Genomic DNA, 23,954 nt, shown 5'->3' with positions numbered 1-23,954 from the left:
TGAATGATCTAACTGTGCCTCTATATCTTATTGTCTATTTTATGATGACAGGAGAGAGGCAGAACATGTTACTTATAATTTAAAGAGTGGCAAATGCAGAAGATCTGTAACAAAAAAACAGTAATTTCTGGAAAAGCTCAGCAGGTCTGCCAGCATCTGTGGTGAGAAATCAGAATTAACATTTCAAATCCAGTGATGCTTCGTCAGAACTAAAATATTACTTGTATGTTGATTGTGTTTCAGTATGCAGAGGTGGTGGGCACTTGTGGTGCAGTGGTAATGTCCCTATCTCTGAGTTAGGACACCTGGGTTCAAATCCCACCTACTCTAGTGTGTCATAACATCTCTGAACAGATTGATTAGAAAGTAACTATAAAGAAGGATGATGGACATTTAGTGTAGAGTGCACTTGAACTTCTGTAAGTTGTCACAGACTAAAGCTATGCTTGTTAAGATGAGGTGTATGCATATCTATAAGGTGGAGAAATACTAGGCCATTTGGCCCATTAATCTACTCTGCCAGTCACTGAGATGATGGCCAATCTACTAATCCTCAACTCCATTTTCCTGCTTTGTCCCATTTCCCTTGATTCTCTCATTGATTAAAAAAATCTGTCTATTTCAGTCATTCCTCTGCCATAAATAACTCCTGATGAAGGGCTGCAGCCTGAAACATTGATTTTCCTGCTCCTAGGATGCTGCCTGGCCTGCTGGGATTTTCCAGCAACACACTCTCAGCTCTGATTGCCAGCATTTGCAGTCCTAATTTTCTCCTAATAAATAATTCCACAAAGTTGAGAGAAGAAATTCCTCCTCATGCCTGTATTGAATGGGTGATCCATTACTTTGAGATAATGCCCTCTGATCCTAAACTCTCACATGAGGGAAACAACCTCCATGCATCTCCCCTGTCACGTGCTTATATAGAATCGTGTAAAGAATGACCCCACTTGCATCCTTCACCAGCTAAGTGCCTGGCACAAGAAGTAAACAGAAACGGCGAGGGAGAAAGAGCATTGGAAGATTGGACTTGTCAAAATGCACACCTAAAACAATTACACGTAGCAGCCCAAAATTCAAGTCAACAGCTCATCTGGGGTAAAGTTGATGTCGAGACAGATGGAGTCCACAGACTGTTAGAAAGTGAGAAATTGTTTGGCTTTATCTCCGAAGCTTTTTGATCTTGTACTTTGACCTGGCCGCCTCTTTGCAGAGATTTCAGCTTTTCACACCAGGAGCCAGCGTTAGCAGTGCAGCAGCATTCAGTGCCTGGGATTCACAATGGCCAGGCACTCGGCTCTCTGGACCGCCACTCTGATTGCCTTTCTCTCAGTCCCATGCCTTGCAAACCGAAAACTGCTGGTTTTCCTCATCGATGGCTTCCGCTATGATTACATCAACGAAAACGAACTGCAGAACTTGCCGGCTCTGAGGGAAATCGTGCAATCGGGCGTCAAAGCGGAATACCTGACACCGGAGTCCCCAGCCTCTCCTTCCCCAATTATTACTCCCTGATGACCGGTAAGTCAAATCGGAAGGCGAGGGGTGAGAACAGATTTCTGAACAGTGGAAATCACAAATGGCTTTAAAAGCAATAAAATATCGTTCATATCACATTAAATGGACTTTGGGTCCGGGCAGACCATTGTTTAATGTGTTGGAGCAAAATTCCAACTCTTACAAATGCAGTTATAACCTCCCTAAAATAAATTACTACTTTTAGAAAAGCAAATAGCAAAATCATTTTTCGAATTCTTGCAGCATTGTTACTAAAAATGTGACCATGTAGACATTAGATTTTGTGAGCCTCGGAAGAGAGAGAGCTTTGTGCGTTCTGGCATCTAACGATGGGTTATTTGGTGTGAACATTCAACGCTGTTTTTGACGCTCGCTCCCCTTTATAATGGGACACTCTGGAATGAAACGTGGCTCCTGTTAGGTCCCCCCACAATGGAATCAGTGGCTGACTTGCAGCGCCATCACACCCTGTTTGAGCACAGGGCTGTGCACAGAGGAACCCCACTCTGGTATGCAAGCAGCTCATTGCAGGAAGGTCGAGTCTCTTTATGGAGTTGGCAACTTTACAGACCTAATTCAAAAAAAGGTCCCGGGAACTGCTGCCAAAAAAAAGAGACAGCTGTCGGGACGTTACAATTCATGGAGACACCTACAGTCCTTACAAAGTTATTTTTATTTCAAAAGTATACTTTATTCAAAAAAAATCTCTCTACGTATACATTGTCACAAATGCTGTTCGGTTCTGTGCAGTATCATATCAAGCAAACAAACAAAACTAGCTCAGAATATCAAGTTAAAAATCACACAACAACCAGGTTATAGTCCAACAGGTTTATTCGTAAGTACAAGCTTTCAGAGTGCTGCAAACGCTTGTGCTTACAAGTAAACCTGTTGGACTATAACCTGGTGTTGTGTGATTTTTAACTTTGTCCACCCAGTCCAATACCGGCCCCTCCACTTCAGAATATAAAGACATAGCAAAAGTTTCTATAAAAATATATAAAACGAAAGAGTGGCCAAAATAAACATTGGTCCTTTAGAGGATGAGAAGGGGTATTTAGTAATGGGGTCTGAAGAAATGGCTGAGGCATTGAACAGGTATTTTGTGTTGGTCTTCACAGTAAAGACATGAATAGCATGCCAAAATTCACAGAGAGACAAAGGTAGGTGAGGACCTGGAAACAGTCATTATCACGAAAGACGGAATGTTGGGCAAGCTAATGGAGCTAAGGGTAGACAAGTCTCCTGGCCCTGATGGAATGCATCCCAGGGTACTAAAAGAATTGGCAGGAGAAATAGCAAATGCACTTGTGGTAATTTTCCAAAGTTCACTGAACTCTGGGGCAGTTCCAGGAGACTGGAAAACAACAAAAGTAACACCACTGTTTAAAAAGGGAGGTCAGACGACAGATGGGGAATTATAGACCACTTAGCTTAACTTCTGTAGTGGGGAATATGCTTGAATCTATTATGAAGGAAGAAATAGCAAGACATCTAGATAGAAATTTCCCCATTGGGCAGATGCAGCATGGGTTCATGAAAGGCAGGTCATGCTTAACTAATCTTTTGGAATTTTATGAAGACATTAAATATATGGTGGACAATGGGGACCCAGTAGATGTGGTGTATCTAGATTTCCAAAAGGCATTCGACAAGGTGCGGTACAAATGGCTGCTGCTTAAGATAAGGATGCAAGGCATTATGGTCAATGGATTAACATGGATGGAGGATTGGTTAACCAACAGGAAGAATGAGAAGAAATGAGTGCTACTCTGGTTGGTAATCATTCAGTCACTGGTGGTGTGCCTCAGGGATCAGTGTTGGGACCGCAATTATTCACCATTTACAAAGATGATTTGGAGTTGGGGTCCGTATACAGTGTACCAAAGTTTGCAGATGACACTAAAGTGAGTGATAGAGTAAAATGTACAGAGGACTGAAATTTTGTGAAGGGACATAGATAGTTGAAGTGAATGGGCAAAGGCTGGCAGATGGAGGACAATGTTAATAAGTGTGAAGTCATCAATTTCAGTAGGAATAACAGTAAAAAGGACTATTACTTGAAAGGTAAGAAATTGCAGCATGCTGCTACGCAGAGGGACCTGGGTGTCCTTGTGCATGAATCACAAAAGATTGGTCTGCAGGTGTAACAGTTAATTAAGAAGGCAAATGGAATTTCATCCTTCATTGCTAAAGGGATTGAGTTTAAAATTAGAGAAGTTATGTTGCAGCTCTGTAGAGTGCTGGTGAGGTAACACATGGAGTACTGTTTACAGTTTTGATCTCCTTACATGAGAAAGGATGTACCTAGCGCTAGAGGGGGTGCAGAGGAGCTTCACTAAGTTGATTCCGGAGTTGGGGGGGGGGCTGGGTTTACTTATGAGGACAGACTGAGTAGACTGGGATTATATTCATTGGAATTTAGAAGAATGAGGGGGGATCTTATAGAAACATGTAAAATTATGAAGGGAATAGATAAGATAGATGTAGAGATGTTGTCTCCACTGGCGGGTGGAAGTAGGACAAGCGGGCATAGCCTCAAAATTAGGGGGAGCAGATTTAGGACTGAATTGAGAAGGAACTTCTTCACCCAGAGGGTTGTGAATTTATGGAATTCCCCTACCAGTGAAGTGGTTGAGGCTTCCTCAGTAAATGTTTATAAAGCTAAGATAGATAATTTTTTGAACAGTACAGGAACTAAGGGTTATGGTGAGAGGGCGGGTAAGGGGAGCTGAGGTCTGGAAATGATCCGCCATGATTTTACTGAACGGTGGAGCGGACTCGAAGGGCCAGATGGCCTACTCCTGTTCCCAGTTCTTACGTTCTCATGTTTTTATATTTGAATTTGACCTATCCCAACAAAGCAAAGGCATCTCTTACACATGCAAGATTATATTTACATACATTGAGTTGATATATTATTTATTAAGATAAACGTTCTAAAGTGCTTCACTGATGTCTCGGAGGGCCCAATCTTTTTAGTAAGACATGTGCCATTTCACATTTGAAGTGGCATCTTCTGGTGTTGGACTGACAGGGGGTGCACTGGAAGTAGACACAGTTGGCAAATTACAGTGCCAGTGGTGGTATTGGGGAACCCAGCCATTCTGCCATCTCCTAGCCTCCCACAGCTGATTTGGTATCCAACATGCATTCAGTAGCAGGGGAAGAATATCTGCAGCTAGTGCTATTTACAAACCACTCTCATTTGACTTGCTGATTGATGTTTCATGGCTGATCTTAAGTTAGTGGCTGGTAGTTTGTACCATTGTAACAGTGTTGTAATGCCCACACAGAACGGTGGGGAACATGGTGATGGTCTTGCCTCTGACTTCCAAGATTTCTGCTCAGATGCTCTCCAGTCATGTGTTCCCATTCACACTGGTCTGGAACATTACTGGGAGAATGTATGGAGGTGACACAAAGAGGGGCAAGCTGCTCAAGGATGAAGGAGGGGGAGAGGAGTGAAGAAGTGCTCTCAGTCATATCCACCCAGCATCCTCAGAGACCAGTTATAACTGAAGGGTTCCATAGGGAGAGGTATATGTGAGAGGCTGAGTAGCACAGGAAAGTTTAAAATGCTGGAAGATAGAATTAAACCTTTAGGTAAACCACCTAAAACCATAGAAATATTCATGAATCCAATATTCTCATTTTTAAACAAATTCTTTTGTCGGATGTGGGTGTCGCTGACTGGTCAGCATTTTATTGCCCATGTCTAGCTGCCCTGGAGAAGGTGGTGGTGAGCTACCTTCTTGAACCGCTGCAGCCTACTGCTGTGGGTTGACCCATAATGCCATTGGGAGTGAATTTCTGGATTTTGACCCAGCGACATTGAAGGAACAGTGGTATATTTCGAAGTCAGGATGGTGAGTGGCTTGAAGAGGAACTTATAGGTGATGGTGTTCCCATGTATCTGCTGCCTTTGTCCTTCTAGATGGTAGTGGTCATGAGTTTGGAAGCTGCTCTCTGAGGATCTTTGGTGAATTTCTCCAGTGCATCTTGTAGATAGTATACACTGTTGCCACTGAGTGTCGGTGGTGGACGGAGTGGCTACTTGTGGTTGTAGTGTGAAGTTTGGGTTTTTGTGGTTACTGATTTGCTTCAAGATTGGACAATAAGTCCGAAGCTGAACAGTCAACACGTTACTCTAAAGTAACAGTAGCAGACAATATTGTCGCAAGACAGCTTGTTAATAAGACATCAGGAAAATTGAAGTAGTTTTAAAAACCCTGAAAACTATCTCAATCTGAGGACCAATAAGATTCTGAAAAGGGCCCAGAAGCCAGGTGAAACCTTTCTAAAGAATAAAAGCAGACATTGCTGGAGAAACTCAGCAGGTCTGGCAGTGGCTGTGAATCGAAACGGAGTTAACATATCAATTCCAAGAAGAACTCTCTTCTGGAACTTCAGATGTATTTATTAATGACTTTCAATGGCTGTTGCAGGATGAGGGAGTGGAGACCTAAAAGTAGAACTAACACGAGATCACATTGAAATAAAAATTGCTGAAGAACCCTATCAGACTTATTGCAATTTGAGGAAGATCTCATCTTGGAGAAAACAATGCAGTTGGTGAGACAAAGGTTTGTGAACAGACCAAAGCATTTCTGACAGGTGAAGAGATACCTTACCTCAACAATGCTCCAATGACCATACAGATTGAAAGAAACATAAGAGAATGTTTAGTGGGAGGGAATGTGTACAATGCCTAAACCCTGCCAGTCCTATGGACCCAATAAGTTCCACAGTTATAATCAGTGCCCTGCAAACATTGTAGAATGCTTACTTTAAAGAAAATTGGTCATTGCATGGAAATCAGCCAATGAAAAACCTGTACTCTTGCCGTTCCCAAAGAACAATCTTTGTATATAAGGATATTAATGAAGATGGAATATTCCCTTGGAGAGACAAATTATGCCAATCATGTGTTCTGGAATGCAGGAGTATATGTATTTAACATGATAGCGACACTTCGTTGAAAACTGGAATGTCATGGTTTTATAAAACAATGTACCATGGTTGTTATTGCATTTTCCTGCAGACAATGGAAATCCAGTTAATTAATAGTCCAAGTGGAATCAAACTAATAATCAAAGGAAAATTACAGGCAACACTTTAAAAAGTTGATATTGGAAACATTGCATATTATGCTGGATCAGGTAAAAGAGAAGTATTGACCTCAATCCTATTAGGAAAATGGGAAAGGTTCATCGGCAAAAATCCTAGTGTGACTTCAGAAAATATTTTCTACAGTTATTTACCAGACTGGGATGACCTAAGATCACAAATTTCATCATTTTGTGAAGAGATGCTAAACCTGTGTGTCTTCTTTGACCTAGGACGATGCCGCACTCACTGAAACAGATACCTGCAAAAATCACTAAGATGGGATTCTTGTCTCCTATCACTGAACCTGTGATAGAACTAGCACTACAGGATTATCAAAATGAGATATATCATTTTAAATACAGAAAGCTTACAAATAATGTGTGAAATTGTGAGGTTGTGCAATTTGACTTGAAGAATGGAGGAACTGAATATTATTTAAAGATTGCAGAAAATTACAGTGCATGAATCACAAAAAGAAAACAAGCATCCAAGTTCAGCAGGTAATAGGGAAAGCAAACAAACTATGGGCTTTTACTTTGAAGAGAATGGTGTACACAAATAGGGAAATCTTGCTAAACATTTGCAAGGCACTAGTTAGACCACATCTCGAATGCGGTGAACACTTTGGTCCCCTTATCTCTCAAAAGGTGTACTGGTATTTGAGACAGGCGAAATTGAGGACTGCAGATGCTGGAGAGTCAGGTCAAGCAGCATCAGAGGGGCAGGAAAATCGACATTTTGAGCATAAGCCTTTCATCAAGAATCAGGCTGGGAGCCTCGAGGGTGGAAAGATAAGTGGGAGGGGGAAGATAAGGCATTCTTCCTCCAGGCATCGGATGGTAAGGGAGTGGCGATGGAGGAGATCCAGGACCTGCGAGTCCTCAGCAGAGTGGAAGGGGGAGTTGAAGTGTTCGGCCACAGGGCAGTGGGGTTGGTTGGGGTGGGTGTTCCGGAGATGTTCTCTGAAGCACTCTGCGAGTTGGCGTCCTGTCTCCTCAATGTAGAGAAGACTACACCGGGAGAAATGGATGGAGTAAATGATATTTGTGGAAGTGCAGGTGACACTTTGATGGATGTGGAAGGCTCCTTTGAGGCCTTAGAAGGAGGTGAGGGGGGAGATGTGGGCGTAGGTTTTGCAATTCCTGTGGAGGCAGGGGAAGGTGCTGGGAAGGGAGGGTGGGTTATTAGGATGTGTGGACTTGACGAGGTAGTTGCAGAGGGAATGGTCTTTATGCAATGCGAATGGGGTGGTGAGGGAAATATATCTCCGGTGGTGGGGTCCATTTGTAGATGGTGGAAATGACGTATATGGATGTTGGTGGGGTGGAAGGTGAGGACCAGGGGGGTTCTATCCTTATTGCAGTTGGAGGGATGGGGTTCGAGGGCGGAGATGCGGGATATGGATGAGATGTGCTGGAGGGCATCATCAGTCACGTTGGAGGGGAAATTGCAATCTTTAAAGAAGGAGGCCATCTGGTGTGTTCTGTGGTGGACCTGGTCCCCCTGGAAGCAGATGTGGCAGAGGTGGAGGAATTGGGAATAAGGGATAGCCTTTTTGCAGGAGGTAGGGTGTGAGGAGGTGTAATGCAGGTAGCTGTGGGAATCGGTGGGTTTGTAGAAAATGTCAGTGTTAAGTTGGTCACCATTGATGGAGATGGAGAGGTCCAGGAATGGGAGGGAGGTGTCAGAGATAGTTCAGGGGAATTTAAGGTCAGTGTGGAGTGTGTTGGTGAAGTTGATGAACTGTTCAACCTCATCGTGGGAGCATGAGGTGGCGCCAATGCAGTCATCAGTGTAACGAAGGAAGAGGTGGGTGTGGTGCCAATGCAACTACGGAAGATGGACTGTCCTATGTAGCTGACAAAGAGACAGGCATTGCTGAGGCCCCTGCGGGTGCCCATGGCTACCCCTTTCGTCTAGGGGAACTGGGCGGATTCGAAGGACAAATTGTTAAGGGTGAGGACCAATTCAGCCAGACGAATAAGAGTGTTGGGACATTGGGAGAGGAAGAAATGGAGGGTTTGGAGGCCCTGGAAATGGCGGATGCCGGTGTATAGGGACTGGATGTCCATGGTGAAGATGAGGCATTGGGGCCAAGGAAACGGAAGTCTTAGAGGAGGTGGAGGGCATGGGTGGTGTCCCGAACGTATGTGGGGAGTTTCTGGACTGGAGGGATAGGACAGTAGGTGGAGATGAATTCGGTGGGGCAGGAGCAGGCTGAGACGATAGGTCGGCCGAGGTAGTCAGGCTTGTGGATCTTGGGTAGAATCGGGTGGTGCAGGGTTCCTGAACTATGAGGTTAGACGTTGTGGTTGGAAGATCCTCTGAGGTGATGAGGTTGTGCACGGTCTGGGTGATGATGACCCCCAAGCCCTGGGGCAGCATGGTGGCTCAGTGGTCAACATTGCTGCCTGACAGCACCAGGGACCCCGGTTCAATTCCAGCCTCAGGCGACTGTCTGTGAGGAGTTTGTACATTCTCCTCTGTGTCTGCGTGGGTTTCCTCTGAGTGCTCTGGTTTCCTAACAGTTGTGCAGGTTAGGTGAATTGGTCAAGCTAAATTGCCCAGAGTGTTAGTCAGAGGGAAATGGATCTGTATGGGTTGCTCATCGGAGGGTCAGTGTGGACTTGTTGGGCCAAATAGCCTTTTTCTACACTGTAGGAGAATCTAATCAAAACACTTCAGATGGCCTCCTTCTTTAAAGACCGCAATTTCTCCTTCCACGTTATTGATGATGCCATCCAGTGCATGTCCCACACCTCTGCCCTCGAACCGCACCCCTCCAACTGCAATAAGGACAGAACCTCCCCACCAACCTTTGAATGCATCATATCATCCTCTGCCATTTCCACCATCTACAAACGGACCCCACCACCAGAGGTTTATTTCCCTCCCCACCCCATCCACTTTCCATAAAGACTGATCCCTCTGTGACTACCTCATCAGATCCATACGCTCTAACAACCCACCCTTCCCTCTCGGCACCTTCCCCTGCCACCGCAGGAATTGCAAAACCTGCGCCCACATCTCCCCCTCTCACCTCCATCCAAGGCCCTAAAGGAGCCTTTCACATCCATCAAAGTTTCACCTGCACTTCCACACATATCATTTACTGTCTCCATTGCTCTCGATTTGGTCTCCTCTACATTGGGGAGACAGGACGCCTACTCACACAGCACTTCAGAGAACATCTCCAGGACACTTGCACCAGCCAACCCCACTGCCCCGTGGCCAAGCACTTCAACTCCCCCTCCCACTCCACCGAGGTCATGCAGGTCCTGGGCATCTTCTATTGCCACACCCTTACCACCTGACGCCTGGAGGAAGAATGCCTTCTCTTCCGCCTCAGACACTCCAACTCCATGGCATCAGTGGCCTTCAGCTGGATTAGTGTTAAGGGCTCTCCACTGTAAAGGGATGCTACCCTCAGTGGAGTTTTTTCTATGGCAACAAGAGTAAGATCAATGATGTAACCATGCAAAAGCGCCCACCAGCTGAAGCCCGACTGGATTTCAAACAGGCACTACAGCTGACTTTTATCATTGGAAAATGCAGCAAGTGGAGCTCATGGGTTTTAGGGTATTCCAACAGAAATGGAGACCCTCATTAATCTGACTAAGCATGCGAAACACCACTTGAGTGAAGGCAATTGCCTAGCATCACTCATGACATATCCTGAACAGAGGAGCTCTAGGCCAGCCCACAGCGAACCCCAAAACAAAGCCGTGTCTTGGCCAAATGGTTAAAATTTTCTCCTGGATCCAGGCCGGTAAGCCATTGTAGTCATGGCTGGTATGAGGACTCAAGACAACAAAAGAGTCTCACTCAACCTGAGTTGAATAAGGGAACTCATAGGCTGGCATCCAGAAGAGTGCACCCCCTGGAGAGCCCACCTACATCTGGTTTGGAACAGTTACATTGCTTAGCAACATCCAAATCAGAACCAATTAAAATAAATGTCTAGTTAAATGGTCACCTGGTTCTTATGGAAGTTGATACCAGTATGGGCTGTTGCAGTGATCACAGAATCAGTCTTTAACAAAAATCTGGACTCTAGCCCTTAGGTTTGTGCAAGACCTCAGCTAGACTGAGAACCAATACCAGGGAATCTTTACAGATTAAGGGTACAATGTCTTGTCCCTTATGAGAAGCTGCTGAGTCTGTTATCGGTGGTTGTAGTAAAGGCTCAGATCCAATCCTGATGGGGCAACATTTATTTCAGAAAGATTCACCGAGATTGGCTCAACATATTTTGCCTCGGAATGGCTGCCTGAGTCATATTCTAATTAAATACCCAGAAGTTTCTCAGTGAGACCTCGAGACTATCAAAGAAACCAAGGCTACCTCGCGTTTTGAGCAGGAAGCAACTCCATGATTCTGCATGGCCCGCCCAGTGCCATTTGCCTGACGAGCTAATGTAGAGGCAGAAATTAGAAGGCCGATGGGTTGGTTTGCCACTGGGGGGATTTTAAACAAACCTTTTGCAACTGAATAAATACCCAACCCCTTCCATAGAAGATTTATATGCAAAGCTCTCAGGGGGGCTGTCCTTCACAAAACTGGACATGAGCCATGCGTACTTGCAATCGTGGTTAGATAAGGATTCCCAGAAGTATGTTACAATTAATAGCCATATACTAATATATGAGACTGCCATTTGAGGTATAGTCAGCCTGTGCAATGTTTCAGCAGCCATTGGAAAACATTTTACAAGGTTGCCATTTATCTAGATGACATGTTAATAACAAGAAAGTTCAATAAGGAAAACTTAGAGAACTTAGACATAGCCCTTAGATGTTTCTCACAGGTAGGCGTACACCTTAGAAAGGAAAAGTGGATTCTCTGGGCATAACAGAGTGACTGAATTGGGCTACAGATTTGACAAGCTGAAAATGTGTTGCTGGAAAAGCGCAGCAGGTCAGGCAGCATCCAAGGAATTAGGAATGTTTCCTGAAGAAGGGCTTATGCCAGAAACGTCGATTCTCCTGTTCCTTGGATGCTGCCTGACTTGCTGCGCTTTTCCAGCAACACATTTTCAGCTCTGATCTCCAGCATCTGCAGTCCTCACTTTCTCCTACAGATTTGACAAGACCAGGTTACATCCATTGGAAGATAAAGTGAGGGTGATCAAATGTGCTGCAGTTCCCACGTCTGTGCCGGAGCTTATATTTTTCCTTGGGCTGGTGAATTATTATGAAAGGTTCATGCATAACCTGGTCTTTATCCTGGCACATCTGCATCAACTCTTAAGAAATCTTCAGCCTTTGAAATGGTTGCATAGCCAAGCCATAGCTTTAAGGGAAATGGAGAAACAGCTATCTTTCCTCTAAGGTGCTGGAAGACTATGACCCTTGGTGAGATCTAGTATTGACATACAATGCCTCTCCGTACATCATAGGAGCAGTTTAGTTCATAGGTGGCCCAATGGAGAGGAACGCCCAATTGTGTATGCATTCTGGACTTTGGCTAATACAGAGTGTAAATATGCCAAGATAGAGAAGGAAGGCTTGGCGTTCATATTTGGAGTCAGGAAGTTCCACCAATCCCTTTACGGACCTCCATTCATAATATATTTTCATGCATCATCAATTGAATTGACTAACTTAAAGGTTAGCTTTACTTTCAGAGAAAATAAAAGGTATAGGCTAAAATAGTTAGAAATACAAATTTAAAATCAATAAATCTTGTCCATAATGAGTAATTATGATGCAATACAAAACTTCAGAATGACTGGCAGACTGATGAAATGACTTGTGAAGACAAGTCTCATGTTTATTTTGGTCTCTCCATTCCTACAGGACACTATTGCAATGTGCACCAGATGATCGGAAATTATATGTGGGATGAGAAATCAAACAAATCATTTCTAATTGGTGAGAATGAGGATAGTCGGCTCCCAATGTGGTGGGAAGCATCAGAGCCAATCTGGGTTACCATGATGAAGAATAAGCGACAAGTTTATATGTATTACTGGCCAGGTTAGTATTTGGCATTGTGTGAACATTTATATTCACATCTTTATGCTTACCAGGATGTAACTACTTAACATTGAATTGTTTCAACAATTGACAGCAGCAGCACCATCAACGAAGGAGTACAGTTGGGGTACAAGTAGACAACTCAATCTGACTTCTTTTAATCTCCCATGCTCTGCAGTTCCCAATCTTTGCTCCTGCTTTTTGTATCCTGCATGAAACATTTAAACTATGTGTAATATTTTTCAAGGTAACAAACTTTGTTTCCTCAACAAAATGCAAATAGAATCAGAGTGACAGTAATGTATCCGTATTTCCTGTCCGCCTCTCACACTTCACAACCTTCTGACGTATTTATGTTCCTCTGCTTCTGGCTCTTGAGCATCCCTAGTTTTATTCACTTTAGTAGCTGTGCCTTGGAGCCTGAGCTCAAGAATTATTTCCATACACTCTCCACCTCTCACTTGCTTTTCCTCCTTAATGCCTCTGTGATCGAGCTTCTGGTCATATGATGTGGCTCGATGTTGTATTTTGTATTAGACTATACTTGATGAAGTGCTGGTTAGAGCTGTTGTGAATCATAGAATCCCTACAATGTGGATGCAGGCCATTCAGACCATCAAGTCCATTCCGATCCTCTGAAGAGCATCCTACCCAGACCCACTCCATCCCTGTAACCCTGCATTTCCCATAGCTAAACCATCTAGCCTGCACATCTCTGAACACTTTGGGCAATTTAACATAGTCAATTTGCCTAACCTGCACTTCTTTGGACTGTGGGAGGAAACTGGAGCACTCAGGGGAAACCCTGCAAGACACAAGGAGAATATGCAGACTCCACACAGATAGTCAACCAAGGGTAGATTCGAAGCTGGGACCCTGGCACTAACCACACAGCCACCATGTCACCCGTGCCAAAACTGTTGTACAGTGATACAAAAAAGGTACTGGGAACTTGGGCAAGTGTAATTTACTTTTTTTCAATCTTTAAAATAGTGCCGTTTCCTGGTCACAATCGCATGTAATTTTGTGCAAGGATGTATGGCTCTAGTGTTATTAAGCAACATGTAAAGGTTTCTGATACATGGCAGGCAATGAGAGTGAGAGTGGGAGAGTGTTCCTGGTCAGCTGAACTGCGTGATTGCTGCAGTGCAATAACCTACCCCCTGTTAAAAGATTCCATGGCAGGATCTTTCTGTTAGCATTCCTAGGGAATACCACATATGTTATATGTAATTTTGGGTCTGTAATGTTGAAAATTTGAGTGTTTCAGACTGAGAGCCAATGTAGGTGAGTGAATATGGGGATGGTAGTGAACTGGAGCCTCTCTGTTTAAAACAAAAGAGCCTACTACATCAATTTATTTTTTTGTTTGAATCAGGTTGTGAAGTTGAGATTCAGAGCACCAGACCTACGTACTGTCGGGAATACTATTACTATCCATCAGACAAAAATTTTTCGACTGCTGTTTCAGATGCCATTGATGTTTTGTGGTAGGTCATAACGAAAAGCCATTTTGGGTGTCTACTATTTGTTTGCTGTTGAACTATGTCTCGTAGAATTGTTAGAGCACAGAAGGAGATCATTCAGTCTTGCAGGAGCAATCAATCTAGTTTCACTTTCCTCTTCTTCCCTGCGGCCCTGCAATTTATTTCCCTTAATCCAATTTTCTGAAGCTCTTAGGAAGAAATAGTGAGAACTTAGCAAAAACGTTCGGAATCAGACTGTACTTGCTGGTATATCTTGGAGTCCCATTTATTTCAATCTCGAGTCTCACGGTGCATATTTGTAAGTTAGCTTTAAATGGAAAGAAGCATGCAATGCAAATTTTCACTGCACAACATCCTTCCTCTTCTTAGTGGATGAGAAGTGTATAATTTAATAACTTGTTTCTAATTATGTAAACAATTAATTTAAGCATGACTTGAGTATTCACCTTCTCCAGTAACACTATTATATATGTAAACTTTTGTATTAATTTAACAATGCTCTCATGTATGATGTATGTCACATGTGGTAAGATGAAAGATCTGTTGGCCGATAAAAGTGATGCACCTTGGATCAAAGTCACTTAAGATTGGTGTAAGTTTTCTCTCATGAGTAAGCTGTCATTGAACATCAAGTGAGGCCTCATTTAACTCGAGTCCTTCATCTGAGATAGCGAGCAATGTTTCCAAATAGTGTTTATAGAGCTTTAAAAATATGTTTATTAATTCATGGTTCATGGACTTTGCTGGCTGACCAGTGTTTATTGCCTGTCTCTCGTTGCCATTGAGAATGTGGCGATGAATTGCATTCTTGAACTGTTGTAGTCCATGTTCTGTATGTAGACCCACAATGCCTTTAGGAAGGGAATTTCAGGATTTTGACCCAAAGATGGTGAAGGAACGGCGATATATATCTCTGGGTCAGGTTGGTGACTGGCTTGGAGGGGAAGTTGCAGGTGGCAGTATTCCTTTGTAACTGAAGTCTTTGTCCTTTTAGATTGTGGGTTTGGAAGGTGAAGTCTAGGGATCCTTGATGAATTTTGGCAGGGTTGGTATTGGAGGTGGTGAATGTTTATGGATGTGGTGACAATCAAGCAGGCTCCTGTACAGTATCAAGCTTTTTGAATGTCATTAGAGCTGTATTCATGCAGGCAAATGGAGAGTATTCCATCACACTCCTGACTTTGAATCAGGTTGTGAAGTTGAGGTTTGGAGTACTAAGTCTACATACTGTGGAGAATACAGATGCCATTGATGTTTTGTGATAGGTCATTGTGAAATACCATTTTCGGTGACCATTATTTATTTGCTTTGAGATGGTATATTATAGAATTGTTAGAGCACAGAAGGCGACCATTCAGCCCATCAGCTGTCTTATAAGAATAATCCATCTAGATGTTGGACTGGCTTTTGGAGTCTGGAGGTAATTTACTAGCTCCAGGATTCCGAGCCTCTGAGCTGTTCTTGTAACCACAGTATTTATATGGTTAGTCCAGTTCAGTTTCAGGCCAATGGTAATCTCCAGAATATACATATGGCAGGATTTGGCAATGACAATAACATTGCATATCAAGAGTCAGTGGTTAGAATCTTTCTTGTCGGAGATGGTCTTTGCCTGGCAGTTGTGTGGCATGAATGGTATTTGCTGTATATAAACCCCAAGCCTAGATATTACCAGGTTTTGCTGAATTTGAAGGAGTCATGAATGGTGGTGAACATTGTGCAATCATTGGTGAACATCCCCACCTCTGACCTTATGATGGAGGGAAGGTCATTGATGAGGCAGATTGGACCTTGGACACTATCCTGAGGAACTCCTCCAATAGTGTTAGGGTTACATCCTGGAGATGTCCTGGAGCTGAGATGGCTGACTTCCAATAACCATCATTCCCTCTCATCCCACTGAGTTCAGTTTTGCTAGGGCTCCTTGATGTCAAACTCAGTCAAATGCAAGCTTGACTTGAAGAGCAGTCACTCTTCCCTCACTTCTGGAATTTCTCTCTCTTGTACATGTTTGAACCAAGGCTGTAATGAGATCAGGAGCTGGATGGCCCTGGCAGAACCCTAACTGGGCATCATTGAGCAGGTTATTGCTGAGCAGGTGCTGCTTGATAGCACTGTTGGTGACATCTTCCATCACTTTACTAATGATTGAGAGTGATGGGGTGGTACTTGACCAAGTTGGATTTGTTCTGCCTTTTGAGCACAGGACATGCCTGGACAATTTTCCACATTGTCGGGCAGGTGTCAGTGTTAAAACTGTACTGGAACAGTTTGGAGCGTTGCAAGTTCTGGAACACAAGTCTACAGTACTATTGCTGGATTGTTGTCAGGGCCCATAGCCTTTTCAGTATGCGATGTCTTCAATAGTTTCTTGATATCATGTGGAGTGAATCAAATCAGCTGAAGATCAATATCTGTGATGCTGGGGACCTTTGGAGAAGGCTGAGATGGATCATCCACTGAGCACTTCTGGCAGAAGATTGCTGCAAATAAGTCAGCTTTATGTTTTGCTCTGATGTGCTGGACTCACCCATCTTTTAGGGAGACTCTTTGTGGAGACTCTTCCTTCAGTAAGTTGTTTAATTTGTCCACCAAAATTCACAACTGAATGTGGCAGGACTGCAGAGCTTAGATCTGATCCTTTGGTTGTGAGATCTCTTATCTCTACCCATCACATGTGGCTTGTGCTGTTTGGTAGCTTCACCAGGTTGTTACTTCATTTTTAGGTATACCCAGTGCTGCTCCTGGCATGTTCTTCTGGACGGTTCATTGAACCAAGGTTGATTCCTTGTTTTGATGGCTGTGGTTGAGTGGGGATATGCTGGGCCCTGAGGTTTTGGATTGTGCTGGAGTACAGATCCATTGCTGCTGTTATCCTGTAGCACCTCATAGATTCCCAGTTTTGAATTGCTAAATCTGTTCAATGTCTGTCACAATTAGCAAGATGATAGCAGCATGGAGCATGAATGCAAGTATTCTCTGTGTGAAGATGGAACCTTTTCTCCCAAAGAACTTGTGGTAGTCAATCTAATTGGATAGATGCATCTGTAGCTGGAAGATTGGTAAGGATAAGGTCCTGTATGTTTTTCTTACGTGTTGGTTCCCTCACCCAGTCTGCCACAGATCCAGTATCGATGTGGACATGAAATCCTCAACCCGGAGTGCATGCTGTATCCTTACCACTGTCAGTGCTGCCTCCAAATGGTCTTCAACATGGAGGAGTACAGATTCATCAATCAGGAATGCACTGTATGTGGTAATTGGAATGCACTTTTCCCTAAAGGTGTTTGTTCTGATGCCACAAAGCTTCATGTTGTCTGGAGTCAATGTTGTGGAGTCCCAGACAGTACCACCACCTCTGCTGCGTCTGTCTTACTGGTGGGATAGGACATATCCAGGGACGGTGATGATGTTACTTATAGGGCATAATTCTCTTGATAGACTATGTAAGGCTGTTGCTCAACTAATCTGTAAAGCAGCTATCCAATTTTAGCACAAGCCCTTAGATGTTAGTAAGAAGGACCTAGTAAGGTCAACAGGTCTGTTGATGCCATCATTGTTTCCGGTGATAGGTTGTCCCTCTAATTTCATTTCATTTTTGAGACTGTCTAATGATTGATGCAGTTGAGTCACTTGCTGGACAGGTAAGAATCAATGACATTGCTGAGGGTCTGCAGTCACTTGTAGGTCAGACCAGGAGAGAACGGCATTTTTTCTTACCTAACGAGCATTGGTGAAGCAAATGGATTTTCATGTCTGTAGATTCATGAGCTTTTAGTTGTAAACTTCTATTGAATTCTCATTCCACCATCTGCCATGGTGTGGTTTGAACCCTGTTCTTCAGAACATTCCACAATTATTAGATTTATATTGCAGTTCCAGAGACAATGCCACTAGGTCACTGCCACCACCTGAATGACCTGAACTGTGTGAGGATTTATCAGATACATTTTGACAAAGCAAAGTACCATCGTTACTTTCTTTCCAAAAAGAACATCACATTTGAAAACATTGCCTTCCTGAGTTTAGCAGTGTAACTCTGAATTTCCTGTTTTTTTCCTGGATGTCCTTAATAAAGCTAAACTGAAGGTGCAGCAATCAATTAGAATTGCAAATGATTTGTCAGCTTCACTGCAAAGTACTTGAGTACACAAATAACTAGTACTTGCTGTAATTAATCTAACTCATTTAAGGGATTCATCTGTATCACCATAGCCTCCAGGGCTGTGGGCCAAGAGCTGGGAAAATGGAATTGAGTATTGTTGGATCTTTGTTTAATTGCATGGACATGATGGGTGAATGGCATCCTGTGCTCTAAGTGTTTCTAAGTCGATGAGTAATTGTATTGAGCCTTGGTGTGACTGAACCTGGTGCATTGTACAGTGTTGGTCTCCCTGCCTAAGGAGCCAAAAGCTTGCCATAGAGTGAGTGCTCCAGACTAATCTTTGGAATGGCAGGGTAGTTGTATCAGGAGAGATTGAGAAAACTAATACTGCTTTCTCTAGAGTTTAGAAGATTGAGAGGTGACCTTGGAACTTACACAATGTAACAGGCTGGATGTTGTCGGGATGCTTCCCCTGGCAAGAAACATCATCCTGGATAAAGGTGTAGGTCATTCCAGACGGATTGAGGAATTACTTTGTTCAGAGGATGATGAACCTTTGGAATTCCCCACCCCCGAGACGGCTGTGAAAGTTCAGTCATTGAGGTTTCCAATAGTTGAGTGAGGAATTATTCTGTAATTGTGTGGAGAGAGAAAAAGAGAGAGAGAGAGAGAGATACAATTCTTGCTTCCAAGACCTGCTGTGTACGCCTAAATCTTTTGACTTCTTAAGGGATGGTGACATTATGGGGTGTACTATAGGCCCCAAATACTGAACGGGAATTAGAGAAACAAATATGCAGAGAAATCGGGGAGAGTTGCAGGAGCAATAGGGTTGTCGTAGTAGGGGATTTTAATTTTCCTAACATAGGCTGGAACTGCCAAAATGTTAAAGGCTGAGATGAGGTGGAATTTGTGGAGTGTGTTCAGGAAAGTTTCCTCAAGCAGTAGAGAGCAGTCCATACTCGGGAAGGAGCAAAACTTGACCTTCTCTTGGGAAATAGGTGCCTGAGGTGAAAGTGGGAGAGCACTTTGGGACTAGTGACCATAGTTCTATTAATTTTAAAATAATTATAGAGAGGGACACAGGTTCAAGTTTTAAATTGGGGCACGGTGAATTTTGATGGAATTTGTTGGGAGCTTGCAGGATTTGATTGGAGTGGTTTGTTTGCAGGAAAAGGGACCTCCAGTTAGTGGGAGGCCTTTAAAAGTGAGATAGCTAGAGTTCAAGGTCTATATGTTGCAGTGAGAGTGAAGTGCAAGGTTGGCGGGATGAGGCAACCCAGGATGATAAGAGATATTGAGGCTCTGACCAGAAAATAAAAAGAGGCATGGTTCAGGTACAGATAGCTGGGATCAAGGGAATCCCTGGAGATATATAGGGGATGCAGGAATTTACTGAAGAAGGAAATCAGGAGGGTGAAAAGGGGGCACAAGTATCCTTGACTGAGAAGATTAGGGTGAATCTGAAGAGGTTCTTTTAGTATATTAAAGGAAAAAGAATAACTAGAGAGTGAATACAGCCCCTCAAGGACCAAAGTGGACATGTATGTGTGAAATCGCAGGAGATGGACGAAGTCCTCAATTAATATTTCTCCTTTGTGTTTACCATGAAGAAAGATATGAAGACTTTGGAACTTGGAGAAGGTAGTGGTGATATCTTTGGGATAGTCCACATTGCAGTCGAGGAGGTGTTGGATGTATTAGAATGTATGAAGGTGGATAAATCTCCTGGTCCTGACCAGATATATTCAAGAACCCTGGAAGAAGCGAGAGAAGAAATTGCAGGCGCCCTGGCTGATATATTTGCATCATCGTTAGCCACAGGTGAGGTCCTGGAAGACTGGAGGGTAGCAAATGTTCTGCCCTTATTCAAGAAGGGCTGTACAGAGAAACCTATAGACCAGTGAGCTAAAATAAGTGGTATTGTGGTCAGTGAGGAAAGTTATCAGAAATTACAGGAGGATCTTGATCAGTGGGGGGAGTGGGCCAAGAAATGGCAAATGGACTTTGATATAGATAGGTGTGAAGTATTGCATTTTGTAAAGTCAAATCAAGGTAGAAGTTTCATGGTGATTGGTAGGGACTTAAGGAGTGTAGTGGAACTGAGGTACCTTGGAGTTCAGGAGTGTGGTACTCTGAATGTGGAGTCACAGGTAGACAGGGCAGTGAAGAAGGCTTTTGGCACACTGGCCTTCATCAATCAGGGCATTGAGTTAAGAAGTTGGGAAGTTATGTTGCAGTTGTATAGGACAGTGCTGAGGCCGCAGTTGGAGTTTTAGTTTTGGTCAGCTTGCTATGGGAAGGATGTTATTAAACTGGAAAGAGTGCAGATGAAATTTACAAGGATGCTGCCAGGACTCAAGGGTCTGAGTTATAGGGAGAGGTTGGATAAGCTAGGACATTTTTCTTTAGCACATAGGAGAATGAGGGGGTCTCTTTTGGAAGTGTATGAGATCATGAGAGATATGAATAGAGTGAATGCACTCAAGTCTTTTCCCCAGGATTGGGAATCAAGTAGTAGAGGGTATCAGTTTCAGGTTAGAGGGGAAGCAATAAAAGGGAACCTTGGGCAACTTTTTTACACAGAGGGTTGCATGCATATAGAGTCATAGAGATGTACAGCACGGAAACAGACCCTTCAGTCCAACTTGTCCATGCCAACCAGATATCCCAAACCAATCTAGTCCCACCTGCCAGCACCTGGCCCATATCCCTCCAAACCCTTCCTATTCATATACCCATCCAGATACCTTTTAAATGTTGCAATTGTACCAGCCTTCACCACTTCCTCTTGCAGCTCATTCCATACATGTACTACCCTCTGCGTGAAAAAGTTGCCCCTTAGGTCTCTTTTATATCTTTCCCTTCTTACCCTAAACCTGTGCCCTCTAGTTCTTGACTCCGCCACCCCAGGGAAAAGACATTGTCTATTTATCCTATCCATGCCCCTCATGATTTTATAACCCTCTATGAAATAAGCTGCCAGCGGACGTGGTTGAGGCAGGTACATTAACAACATTTAAAAGGCATTTGGACAAATACATGGATAGGAAAGATTTAGAAGGACATGGGAAAATGGGGTTAGCGTGGATAGATATTTTGGTTGGTATGTACCACTTCAGGTCGAAGGGGTGTCTCCTTCCTGTAGGACTCTTTAACTCTATGACTTCTCCATAGCTGTTGGCTAATGGGTGCACGTTTTTGATGAGTTAGCAAATTCACTGACCGCATTGGTATTGAATGTCCATTCATTGTCTCATGTCACCATTTGAGGAAATACAAACAAGGTTAAAGCTCATCAAGGTCAGGGATGACTGTTTTTACGAGAATCAACATCACTATTTCACAAACTGGAAACCTGCTGAAATCAATTCAAAGACAAGAAGCAGGTGTTCAGCATCATGAAAACCAGCAAAATCAAGACTCTTCAATCCATGGTCCTGGAGGCAGTTCAAACATCTTGAAGAGATTTCCAACTGTGGTTGCCTGACATGATAAATACAGATCAATTTTTCACTCTGTAGTGCCTGGAAATAATACTTTTTCCTTAAGGGATTGATTGGTTTTGACAATTCCCTGGTGACCTTGATGTGGACACTCCCTCAGCGAATGCAGAATGATAATACAATTGCTGCATAATTCAAGATTAGCTAGGATTGTGACATTAAATGCATTTTGAACTTGGTGAAGGTCTTGCAGTGTGAGCAATTTCATTCTCTTGATCATGGGTTTCCGGTTTTGCGGTCTGATATCTAACTGAATACCTTGCATTGTTCTGAGATCAGCTATGTTTACCGATTTTGGTACCATATTTAAACTTACGTAGTTAAGATATTACCTGGCAACCTTTTCCTCATGTCTAATGGGATGGACTGTCAGGAATGGATGTTAAAAAAGTTAGCTATTACTTGCATAAGCAACCTACATAAATAACCTTTCTCTTTATCATCTTGATCTCTTTCTCTTGCGTTATAAAGGAAGTTCTGGCTTCGTATGTATTGCATATCTCCATCAGCAGTAAATTCCTCAACTTACTTCAGCAAACTATCTTCTTTCTAAAGGCAATTCATGACTCAATTATGGTTTTGCAAGTTAATCTTCAGTTAGATTTTACCTGGACAGGTTTCCTTTCCACCCCATTGAAATTGGCCTACCCTCCAATAATCTATTTGACCTTTCAATAGCCAACCTAACGAAACCTTAATATACCATAATCACGTTAGCCTAAATGTTCTTTGGCCGATACTAGATCCATCTTATTACCTAGGACCAGATCCAAAATACCTTGGTCCTCATTGGGCTGGAAGCATAATGGTAATGACAATTCTGTAATTTCCGATCTAATTTGTTCCTTTAAATCTTTCCAACTATTTAGAGACATATAGAATGTTTTCTATAAAATAATGCTACCCATATTGTTTCATTACTGCAGCCAAATTGATTCTGGTTTATTTATTTCATTCATGGATGTGGGTGCAATTGCTGTATATTGATGAACAGTCAAAATGCCAGTTGAAAGGTAAATATGTCAAACAGTAAGATTGTTTCTGAGTAGGGATTCAAATTGAATTTGTGCGAGTTGCAGGAAACAAATTTCTGATGATCTAATGACTTTAATGAACACATAACATTTGAAGATAAAAGGGAGAGGAGGAGGACAAACATTGTCATCTTCTTGTGAAGTTGAAACCACTTACACTTTACACTGTGAGTTACATAAGAATAAGTTGGACATGTTTGCAAAACTGCAAAGTGCTTGCCCGATGAAAGCAATTAAATCACAGATGGCATCAAATCTTTATTATCATATATATGAAAAAGCTGTGCAAATCAGTCACTGTAACTATAAGATATAAATAGTAATTAGAAGAAGCCATCAGGGAAATTACATAACATCTTGGAAACATCTGTACGTTGTGCAGATGATTAATTTAGCGTTGTGTGATGACCCAGTTTGGGACTTAACATTCTTCAGGACTTGAGTAACTCAGCTGAAAAAACTGAGATTGAATTTTGTTTGAATACAATCTAAAACAGCTGTAGAAATAGGGATTATTTTCCAAAGAAAGAAGGGAAATTGGGCTATATTTCACATCTACATGCTGGAACTTAACCTTCTGAATTCATACTGCCTTTCATATTAAATTCAGAGACCACAATTTTCTTTGGTATTTAGCTTCAACTTCAGAAAAGGCAAAGCACTACAGATGTTAGAATTTGGAAATAAAAACAGAAATTGCTAGTGACAATCAGCCAGTCAGGCAGCATCTGTGGAGGGAGAGAAAGAGAGAGAGAGAGAGAGTGTGTGGGTGTTTCAAGAACTCTTCTGGTGCAGAGGCTACCAATTTACTTTCTTCTGGATGGAGTTGAATTTCTTGATTTTTGTTGTGTCAGTATTCTTTGAGCTATCACATCTCATTGTATTCCTGAACTGTGCATTGTTGATGGTAGAGAGGTTGATTTGTCAAAAGGTTTCTTCACTTCAAACTACGTAACCTCTGACCTACCATAGCAGCCAGAGGAAGCAGTTCCACTCATTCCTGAGTTAATCATTCTTCGTAGATTTTCCACATCTTTTTAGTTGAATGTAACACTTTATATGGCACCAAAGGTCTCAGATTAATGTTGGTTAAAGACAAATATGGCAGAATATAACAGCATTTTGCACTTTCGCTAGATAATTCACATTTCAACAATCTTCAATAAAAAAAAATGAGTGTCAAGTGAGAACAGAGTCACTATCCAATTGCAAAT

At 42.7% G+C, this 23,954-nt stretch overlaps 1 protein-coding gene across 1 annotated transcript in view; it reads left to right on the top strand.

Annotated features, from left to right (window-relative positions):
- Positions 1–1,280: 1,280 nt before the first annotated feature.
- Positions 1,281–23,954, top strand: part of enpp6 (ectonucleotide pyrophosphatase/phosphodiesterase 6) — a 42,690-nt gene continuing 20,016 nt past the window's right edge. The window contains 4 exon segments of the mRNA XM_060843296.1: positions 1,281–1,477; positions 1,480–1,521; positions 12,429–12,608; positions 13,987–14,098. Coding sequence (XP_060699279.1) covers positions 1,282–1,477; positions 1,480–1,521; positions 12,429–12,608; positions 13,987–14,098 — 530 coding nt within the window. The 5' untranslated portion in view covers position 1,281.

The sequence above is a fragment of the Hemiscyllium ocellatum genome, chromosome 2, assembly GCF_020745735.1.
Source record: "Hemiscyllium ocellatum isolate sHemOce1 chromosome 2, sHemOce1.pat.X.cur, whole genome shotgun sequence".
Lineage (NCBI taxonomy): Eukaryota > Metazoa > Chordata > Chondrichthyes > Orectolobiformes > Hemiscylliidae > Hemiscyllium > Hemiscyllium ocellatum.
Note: the sequence above shows the minus strand (reverse complement) of the source record. Positions and strands in the feature narration are given on the sequence as shown.